Raw genomic sequence first — 11,085 nt, forward strand, 5'->3', positions numbered from 1 at the left:
AAGATGTATTCCATGACTATGAAGGAGATGAAGGAGCTGAGGGACTACATTGATAAGAACTTAGAGAGAGGATTAATTCAGGTGGTGAAATCTTGAATATGGCACTGGTACTCTTTAAAGAAAAGAAAGATGGGTCTCTGAGTTTGTACGTGGATTTCCATGGGATTAACAGAGTGTGCATGGAGGATATGTACCCGCTCCCTCTTCATGAAGTTAGACATGATGGAGGCATACTAATGAGTGAGGATTAAGGAAGGTGATGAGTGGAAGACAGCCTTCAACTGCCCCCTTAGTAGCTACCAAATCAAAATGATGCATTTTGGGCTACAAGGGGCCCTGCTGTGTTCATGCAACTCATAAACAAGGTGTTGCATGAGCATCTTTATAAGGGGGTTCTAGTGTACCTTGATATCCTCATTTACACTGAAACCATGGACAAGCATGTGACGCTTCTGTGACAGGTGCTAAAAAAGCTATTGAACGCTAAGCTTTATGCCAAACTGTCTAAATGTGAGTTTCACAAACCTAGACTGGACAACTTGAGTTACCATGTGTTGTACAAGGGAATAGAGATGGACCCAGGGAAAGTGAAGTCCATCTTGGAGTGGCAAGCTGCACCTGCAAGCAACTGCAAAGTTTCCTGGGATTTGCAAATTTTTACAAGCAATTCATCCCCTCTTTCACCAAAATTGCCTTGCCAATCACTGAGTTGTTAAAGACTGGAAAAAGGGGTAGGGAGAAGCCTCAGCCAAATCAGCCCTTGAACTGGATGATGGAATGCCAAGCAACATTCAAAAGATTGAAGGGGCTATTTGCCATGAAACCAGTGCTAAAGCACCTAAGCCCCAAAAAGCCTTTCGTGATCCAGGCTGATGCCAGTGACATGGCTGTGGGAGCCACCCTCCTCCAACGCAATGGAGAGGGGAACTTACAGCGAGCACGTATGCATCTCGCAAACTAAATGAAATGGAACGACAATGGGCTGTATGGGAGAAAGAGGCTTTTGCGGTACAGTGGGCACTGCTAACTTGGAGACAATTCTTGGAAGGAAGCAAAGCCCCTTTGAAGTGTGTGGATTGATCATTAGTTTAAGCCCTGAACACACACCCCCGCACACTTTCTTCTAAACAAGTCAGATGGGTGCAGTATTTCAAAAGATTTGATTTTGAACTAAAATACATCCCAAGAGGGAAAAACTTCCTGGCTGATGCTCTATCCCGCATGCCACAATACAAAAGCACCCAGCAGGAGATAATAAGTGCTGTTGTTCCTGATAGCCAATAAGTGGTGCAAGCAACAACCAGATGGCAGGAAAAAAAGAGAAGGTCACCCCCCACCAATGCATTTGCACAACAGTTGAAGCAAGAGCTGTAAACCAATGCATGGTTTGTGGCTCACCAGAAAGAGTTGACCATGAGGGAGGGATAGACCTATTTTCCAAACAGGCCCATTTCATTGCCTGTATTGGCCTCCCCTTAGCCCAGAAACTAGTGAAGATGTTTTTGCAACACATCTACTGACTGCATTTCAGATCGTGGGGTGCTGTTGACTGCTACTGGAGGGAGTGTGTGAAAATGATTGGGTCCTTCCAGGGGCTCATTTCTGCTTTTCATCCAAGTACGAATGGATCAGCAGAATGAGCTAATGCCATAGTGGAGCAGTACCTGTGCTGCTATGTTAACAACCAACAAACAAACTGGACAGAGTTGTTGCCATTTGTAGAGGTGGCATATAACAATGCAGTGCAACGCAGTATTGGTTTCACTCCATTTAAGTTAGCCACAGGGGTGGAATTTGTGCCAATACCAGACTGCACTTAGGAGCCTTCCTTCTTGAGCACCCTTAAGCGGTTGGGTGGGTTCGTTCGAGTGGATCTGGGGCAATGCAAAGAAGGCTTAAACTAAGGCAGCTGAAAGTCAGAAAAAACAGGCAGATAAGAAACGAGCTCTCCAGGAGACGTTCCATGTAGGGGATAAAGTGTATCTGTGTACAAAATATCTTAAGCTGATATAAAGTTGGAAGAAGTTAGGACTGAAGTACATAGGTCCTTTCCCCATAGTAAAAGTCATTAACCCAATGACAGTAGAACTGAGACTACCAAGGTTGTTGGGTAAAGTGCACCCAGTATTCCTCTGCAGCTTACTGAAGCCATACAAAAATCCACACTGAGACCAATAGGGACGGTGGCCCCTTCCCCAATAGTGTTAGAAGGTGAAACACATTATGAAGTTAAGCAAATTGTCGATTCCAGAAACCATAAGGGGAAGTTGCAGTATTTAATCCAATGGGAGGGTTACCTGATGTCAGAATCTAGATGGGTAAAACAATTGCTAAAACAATTCCATACGAAATACCTCCAGAAATTGGTACAAGGGAAGGATTAGCAGGCATTGTTTTGTTTTTTTTGTTTTCCAGGTTTCCTTTCCTTCTTGGGGGGGGGGCGATCTGTCAAGCTATGAAACCTACTGTCTTTAGGAGCTCTGTATACTTCTAGCTTGCCAACAATGCAAGAGGGAATAAGGGGAGAGTTTTGAATCCCCACAGGTGTTCCTTATCAACATAAGAGCCAAAGCTGTTGAAGAGTGGTTTTGGTGAACTAAAGTTTCTTCTAATAATAATTACTGGAAGATATATAAACAATGTGACCTGAACTGTCAGAGAGGGGAGGGAAAATACAAAGTGCTAAAATATATTGTATGTAGGTCCTAATAAGGCAGGACCTCCCATCCATTATTATTATTATACACAAAAGTGTGAAATCACAACTACTAGTTCTTCATCTAGTGTTGACCTTCATACAGGTAGTTCTTCAGCTGATGTTGGCCTTATTTCTTTCTAAGAATCTAGGATGTCTTAATGTATCAGCATAATATGTTTGTGGATCTTTTATAATTGAGGTGGAAATTTTGTCAATGTACAAATTTTCTAAGTGCTATCCAAGATATTTTGATATGGCACCTGGTGTGCTGATAACCACTGGGACCAGCACAGCCAATTTATACTATAATCACTCCACTTTGATTTTTTTTTAAACACAGTTGTATAGTAGTCACATGTAAAGGTTTTTATTCTTCCCCCTTATTTGAATCTTTTAATGCATCCCCTTCAAATAAACATATTCTTGGTTTTGAACCTAATTTTAGAACACAATTATTGAGAAATAATGGATAGTCTTGCTTTTTTTAAAAATTGGACCATTTTTCCTACTTTAAATAAGTTTGGGGATGGATCTATGTTATATATGTAATTTGCCATCACATCTGAATTACAATGCATCTTAAATAATTTTCTCAAATTCTACCCCCCCCCCCTCTTATTATTTTGTTTGGTAATAGATCCTCTTTTGTGGCATGGAAATATCCAGCACAGAACCATTCAGTGACTGACATGGGTTACTTCAGCTTTTTGTTTTCAATTCTTACAGGTAATTGCTACAGATTTACTATCATAATGTTGCTGGAGTATTTGGAAGACAAATTTTGCATAAAATGTATTTATTTTCACTTGCTGACCTCGCTTGAATTTAGTTATCTGTTCTATGTTTTCTGTTGCATTCTATTTCCATTAATCCAAATGATAAACATATTCTTTATTGTTCCAAATGTGCAGCCATATTTGAAGTACTGGTCAGTTTCAGAATAAAGAGCAGTAAAATTAAAACGTTAGAAGTTGCTGAAACTCCCCAAATAATTGCTATAAACATGGCTTGCGGGAAATAGAAATAAGAAATAAGGCTAGGCAGGCCTTTAAACTGTTTTTAATAAACTTATGTTATTCAAAGAGAAATTCAGTGATTAGTAAAATATTTTTGCAGATCTGAACTTCATAATCAATCGTAGTCATTATTCTCCAGAATTTTACCAGAATTTGATTCAGTCTTGATTCTTTTTTATATGACAGCATTCCTTATAGGTGGTCCTTGCTTAATGACCACTCGCTCAACGTCTGTTCAAATTTGCAAATGGCATTGAAGAAATGGTACTTCTGCTATTTATAGTGTCCCTAGAATCATGTGATCTAGTCCTAAAATTAGATGAAAAGGATCAAGCTAATTAAATAAACACACTTATTCATTTATTTATGGAGCAAAATGATCCAAAGCTACAAATTTACATTTCAAATTTCTTTACTAGAGTCTTTGAGAAGACTTTCCAAAGCTACATATTTGTATGCATTAAAAGTATGCTATGTTTGCTTTCGGTAACCAGTATGTTCCCCTTGGGCAGCAATAATTGCTGCCATTCTAAAACATTAACTTTCTTATACTTTAATCATTATTTGGTTGTACAGTGTGTATTTTGGCTTATTATCTTGCTGTATGACCCACTTACTTTTGAGCTTTAGTTCACAAACAGCTATTTGGAAATAGTTCTGTAAATGCTTCCAGCCTGTGAGTTTCAAGATTCTAGAAATCTTTGCTTCAGCCAATAAGATCAGAATTTGATAGCAAAATTCTGTTCTTTAAATAAGGCAAGACCTCCCTTACTCACACCCAATTCCCATCTCAATGGTTGAAACACCTGGCACTAATTTTCTTTTCAAATGAACGGATAATCCTAGAGGTTTGCATACTTTTGCCACACAGAAATACTGTATGTAGCTTTGGGTCATTTTCTCAATTAAAAAAATGAACTAATTTTATTTTTCTCATTTGTTTAATTCGGTTTTCTATATGCTTGGAGGGAAGCATGCCATGAAGTCTCTCAAGGTTCTGACTTTGGCCCAATGCTCTTCAATATCTTCATAAATGATCAGGATGAGGGCATTGAGTAGGCATTTATCAAACTTGCATATAACACCAAGCTGAAGGATCTTGACAAACTGAGCATCAGACCCTATCCAACAAGATGCAGTTCAGTGATGAGAAAAATAATCTCCGCCTAGATCAGTGGTTCTCAACCTGTGGGTCGGGACCCCATTTGGGGTCAAACGACCATTTCACGGGGGTCGCCAAACAAGGCTGTCCGCCATTTTTTTCCCCTTTTCTTTGGCCACGCCCCTGGCACCCGGTGATGTATAAGTGGTTGGGGGTCACCACAACATGGGGAACTGTATTATGGGGTCGCGGCATTAGAAAGGTTGAGAACCACTGGCCTAGATGCAGGATAAATCAAATACATAATAGGCAGCACCTGGCTCAGCAGTAGTACTTGTAAGAAGGATCTAATAGATATCCTAGTAGACCACTGCTTAAGTATGAGTCAGCAATGTGCCACAACTGTCAAAAAAGCCAATGCTGCATTAACACAGGGATTGCATCAAGATAACGAGAAGTCATAGTACTGCTTTATACTGCTCTGGAATATTGCATCCACAATATAGAAAATATGCTGAGGGCCTTAGAAAGGGTGCAGAGAAGAGTAACAAAGATGGTAAGGGTTTTGGAGACTAAAGTGTATGAAGAAGGAAACTAGATATGTTTAGCCTAATGAAGAGATGTAAGTACTAGAAGGTGACATAGCTATCTTCTAATACCCGAAGGATTGTCACAAGGAAGAAAGGGTCTGATTATTCTTCATAGCACCTAAGGGCAGGACAAGAAGTAAGGGATGGAAGATTATTAAAAATAGATTCAGCCTAGAATTAAGGAGAAATTTCTTGAGAGTGAGAACAGTTAAATCGGTTGAATAGTTTGCCTTTTGAAGTTGTGGGTGCTCCATCATCTTTCAAGAAAAGATTGGACAACCATTTGATCTGAATGGTATAAGAACTCCTGCCTTGGGCAGGAGATTGGACTAGGAAACCTTAAAGGTCCCTTCCAGCCCTATGATCCTATGGTTTTTGTTTTAGGATTTGAGTAAAGAATAGATCATGTTTTAGGCTATATTTATGGAGAAAGATTGAAAGAGTTCACAAACCTTTAAATAACACTGTAATCATTTATTAAATGAAGTGAAACATTGAATGTTGAGTTTCTATTTTGTTTGTAAGAACCATAGAGAAAAGTAATAGCTATTCACTTTGAAATGTGCTCCTAATAGGATTCTTTATCATCATTTTCAGGTTTTTCCAGTGAAGAATTGAGTAACCTTCAGAACATTAGGGGAAAACCACACATAAACCAAACACTGCTCTCTCCTGTCCAACTCTATTTAACAGATTTGGAGCAATTTTCATATCATTGGACTATGGCAGAGGTAAAATTTTCTACACTGAAAAGAATCTTCCTGATTTTGCATTTATCCTAAAATGAAGTTTTTATGCACTTACTGTTAGTGAGAAATTGATCTTGTAAGGACCTGCCTCAATCCCTCTTCCCAAGAAAGCAGAACTCCTGAACAGCTTCATTCCAAAAGGAACTTTTATTAGGAGAAATTAACAGCAGGCATAAAAGGCAGGATCGGAGAGTTTCCCGCAAGAATCAATAGGTTAAAAGAGTAACTGGTAAACCCCATCCCAATAGTCAGTTTGGCCAGTTCAAACAGCCCAATCCCCAGGTGTGAATCTGCTGTGGGAACAGAATTGATAAGGCGCCGTTCCCAAGGCTTTTAGATTGTTAGGTCTTCACGCCTCTTCTTCCACAGCGAGAGATAAGGCAGATGGCCAGAGGCACATTCTATTTTCACCTCAAGCCGGCATTAAGGAAAATAGATCAAAGAGCAAGTAGAGAAAGTTAAGCAGAGAGGATACATTGTAGCACCCATAGCTCCCTTCTCCCCCCAGGGTTATGGCAGAACTCACAAGAAGAAAGAAATCAACCCCCACCCAACAACCGGGTTCTGACAGATCTGTTTGATGAAAGTGAAATGTAAGATGTAAATATAAAAATATAAAATATTAATACTTTTATCTTAATATTTTATATTTATATAACATATATTTTAAGCCACTCAGAGTGCCTTGCAGTGAGATGGGTGGCAAACAAATTTAATAATAATAATAATAAGAGGCTAATTCTGGGTGCAGAAGACCAAGTTTAAGAACAAATGCATACAAAGCCAGAACTGAGAAAACATCAAATGTCACCTCTACAAAGAAGCTGAAGAAACCGGACCATCTGGTTAGCTGTTGCAAGAAGCTCACAAAGACTGAGTACCAAAAAATGGTATGACAGAGTAGTAACAACTGTGCATTGGAAGATCTGCAAGAAATACCATTTGCCTACAAGCAAGAACTGGTGGGACCAAAAAAATAGAGAATGTCGTAGAAAATGAAGAAGCTAAAATGCTCTGGTACTTTAGAATTAATACAAACAGACATCTTCCACATAACACACCAGACTTAGCAATTATTGATAAGAAAGACAAAAAAGTCTGAATAGTGGATGTCACGTGGCACTACCTGAGACAGCAGAATAGAAGAGAAGAAACTGGAGATGATAACAAAATACAAAGACCAGCAAATAGAAGTAGAACAAAAGAAATCAAAGATAGTACCAAATGTAATAGTCACCTTGGGTGCAATCTGAAAACAACTGAAGCACCATTTGAACAGTATTGACATTGATAAATTCACGATTAGTCAGTTGCAAAAGACTGCTTTGCTTGGAACAGCTTACATTCTGCAACCAACTATTAAGACTATCAAATATCTACATCTATGTATCCCAGGTTGTTGAGAAGGACTTGATTGGTAGATAAATTATTAAATCCATACTGAACATCTGGCTGACTGTGCAATGAACCAAACAACAGTAATTATATAAAATATAAAAGGAAAAAGGAATGACATAGTACTATGCTAATAGGTTTGTACCATTTTGTTAATCAGTTAGCTAAAATGTGCAGAAAGTACATTACTATGGGACTTTAATTACCCTGACATTAACCTGGAAGATAAACTCTGTGCGGAATGGAATGTCAAACAAGTTCCTAAATAACCTAGCAGACAACCTAGTCATCCAAAAGGTAGAGGAGTAGAGGAAGGAACCAGAGGGTCAGGTGTACTGGACTTAATTCTTTCTAATAGGGATAAAATGATAGAAGGGGTTGAACTGGCAGGAATTTGGGAAGAGAGTGATTATATTGGAATTCAACATAATGCAGGGACAAGTATTTGAAAAAAGTCAAGAAGGCTAACTTCAACAAACTTAGAACTTAGGAAGGATTCCATAGATAGAGCTCTTGAAGGGGAAAACAACTCAAGTCAAATACAGTAAAAGGGGAAAAATATAAAAAATTGTAATAGGGACACAACTAAAACAGAATACTGTAAATAGCCCAAATCTGCAAGGATGAAGTCAGGAAAATTAAGCCTCAGAGTAACTAAAACTAGCAACAAATGCCAATAATAATAAAGCATGTAAAAAAGAAGGAAATGATTGGTCCATTAATGGGAGAGGACAGCAAAGTAATAATGGCTAGCAGGGAGGAAGCTGAACTGCTTAATTCATTCTTTATGCAAAAATAGTCCAACCTATCAAAAGCAGTACAGCAGAAGACAGAAGAGGAATACAAGTCAAATGGGCAAGAAAATGGTAACTGAATCATATCTTTCAAAGCTCCCGGAGCAATGGAAAACTGCCAGAGGACTGGAAAAATGTGGATGTGTTTCCTATCTTCAAAAGGGCTATGCACAGGAGATGCCCTCACAATCTGAGAGATTTGGAGTGCTTTTGCAAGGAAGATTCCCAAGGAAAATGTGCCCTGCTGAGAAGTTCCTACCCCAAAGGGCTGAACACTGTCATAAAGTCAAAAGGTGCTTCAACAAAATATTAGTTTAAGGGTGTGCACACTTATTCAATCACATTATTGTACGTTTTTTACTTTTACCCCCCTCCCCCCCAAAAAATATTTCAGTTTGTTTTTCTATTGAATTGTACAGCTAATATGTTATATTAAAGGTGGAAAGAATTCTGAAGTGATTGATGTTGGTCTGATTTTTTTTTTTTACATCTCAGAAACCTGGCATTTTAATAGCAGTGTGTAGACTTTTTATATCCACTATAGTTACATGTGGTTCTTGACTTAAGCGATCTTTTGAGATTACAACAGCTTTGGAATAGTAGCCTGAAGTCCTGTAAAGCAACTCTGCCTGTTGTAAGGTCGTATGATCACATGTCAAGCAGGTCAGGTTTATGACCAGATGTTTCATGGTTACCATAATTTGATTTTTCTTTTTGCTGGTTTCCATCAATAAACATCTAATTCTGCTGACTGCCAGCAGTTTGATTCCCACCTGCTCAAGGTTGACTAAGCCTTCCATCCTTCCTAGGTCTGTAAAATGTGGACCCAGATTGTTGGAGGCAATATGCTGACTGTGTAAACCGCTTAGAGAGGGCTGTAAAGCACTGTGAAGCAGTATATAAGTCTAAGTGCTATTGCTTTAGCTAACTATTCAAATAAATGGGCTTGCTTAATAATTGCTACACTCTTTTAAAAACTGCCACATTTTACTTAATGAAAAAGGCCAGAAATTATTGGTCATGTGGGTATTTCATTTTACAATCCTAACAATTTATGATTGCATTTCCAGTCCCAATTACAATCATAAATTGTACATACAAAATGATTGGGATGCTGATTTACTAAAGGCAGTGATTTTTTATTTGTAATTTTTAAATCTTTACCCTCTACATTCCTAAGATGATTGTTCTCTTTCCATCTTATTTGAATTTAATTTCCTATTAAATTAGACTTGTCAAGTTAGTCATCTAGCAAAGAAAGACTCCTGGCCCATTGTTTTTGCCAAGAGTATACTTTACTGAAGCTTAAGTGATTATAGAAGTAGTGAAGCTGAATCTGAGGTTTTCCTGCACAAACAATACAAAAATTTTCTTCTCCAACCCCTGCCAGCCATCACCCTGTTATCAATAAATGTCCAATTAGGTGCTTGTATATTGTTTAGGAAACAGGTTTTCGGTTCCCAGCTCTGCATTCCAATGGTTCTCCTTTGCTGGCTGAAGCTTCTCACAATTCAACTGGCTCAGCTGGGCTTCTATCCCCCCCACTTCCTCCCTACATTCCAATCTTTCCTTCCCCCATTGCTAATGTCAGCCTGTCAACTCATGAAACTTGGATAGGAAAGAGGCAACCATGATACTTTTGTTTTCATTCTCAAATCTCTGTCTATACTATCTACTTCTTTCCTTGCTTCAAAACAAGATCTTCACTTCATCTTACATAGTAAACAATGACTAGTCCTTAGGTCAGTGGTGGTGAACCTATGGCACACGTGCCAGAGGCGGCACTCAGAGCCCTCTCTATGGGCACGCACACCATGCCCTGGAGATGGCAACCGTCCCTCTTCAACCAGCTGCCCACTAACTTGCTGAGCTCCCATGTGGCCAGATGCATCCCAGCCCGGCTGGTTTCCCTCCCCCCATCCCATCCCTCCTGGTCTCGCATGTTCTCCTTTTCCCGGGCAGGACCCACTGCATTGCCTCCTCAGCTGTCGGCCGGCCATCCAGCTCAGAGGCAGCTTCTCTGAACTGCTGGTGGTGGGCTGCCAAGCCCCAGAGTGTGCTGGCCGATGGGCTGGCAGGCTGTGGCTGCTGACAGACACTGTTGGCCCCCATGCACTCGCCGGCCTCTGTGTGCGGAGGCCCGATGGTGTCAGGCAACAGCCACCCTGGCCCCTGCCTCACCTTGCCCTGCGACAATGGCACTCCCGCCCTGCCTCATCTTGCCTCGCCTCATCCTGCAGGATGAACCTCCTGCCCACCGCCCCATCCGCCAGAGACCCCCTGGATCTCCCCCAACCCTGCCTGGCCCCCACAGGCGTCCCTTTCCATGAGCAACTTCGAAGTGACCATGTCCACCTTGGCCACACCCACCCAGTCTGCCATGACCACCACAGCCATGCCCACCCAATGGGCCATGCCCACCTGGCACCCGGCAATAAATAAATGGGTTTTGAGTTGCAGTTTGGGCACTCGGTCTCTAAAAGGTTCACCATCATTGCCTTAGGTCAATTCATCCTTTCTCTTCGCCTTGATTCTTTATCTCATTAATATATCTCATTATCACTTTACAGCTCAATTTTTATACTTTTATTACCTTTACTAATTCTCTCTCTTGGTTAGTGCTGGTTAGTGCTATCTGAGCTTTCCTAATATTATATTTATAAATCTCAGCTATCTGTATCTGTTATTCGTGTATATACAGTTAACAGACGCTGTGAGCAATTTGTAAACTTACTAGATTT

At 40.0% G+C, this 11,085-nt stretch overlaps 1 protein-coding gene across 3 annotated transcripts in view; it reads left to right on the forward strand.

Moving 5' to 3' along the window:
• LOC120301341 (testis-expressed protein 10 homolog) overlaps positions 1-8,739 on the forward strand; it is a 67,566-nt gene extending 58,827 nt beyond the window's left edge. For 2 of the 3 annotated variants that reach the window (XM_039328456.1, XM_039328457.1), the window contains exons 5-7: positions 3,336-3,424; positions 6,004-6,137; positions 8,441-8,739. In XM_039328456.1, the coding sequence (XP_039184390.1) occupies positions 3,336-3,424; positions 6,004-6,137; positions 8,441-8,662 (445 nt within the window). In that variant the 3' untranslated portion in view covers positions 8,663-8,739. The remainder of the gene's footprint in view (positions 1-3,335; positions 3,425-6,003; positions 6,138-8,440) is intronic. The other variant, XM_039328455.1, reaches the window with a different exon arrangement.
• The last annotated feature ends 2,346 nt before the right edge of the window (positions 8,740-11,085 follow it).

Source organism: Crotalus tigris, unplaced genomic scaffold (assembly GCF_016545835.1).
Source record: "Crotalus tigris isolate CLP2741 ecotype Arizona unplaced genomic scaffold, ASM1654583v1 scf7180000024377.88843, whole genome shotgun sequence".
Classification (NCBI taxonomy): domain Eukaryota; kingdom Metazoa; phylum Chordata; class Lepidosauria; order Squamata; family Viperidae; genus Crotalus; species Crotalus tigris.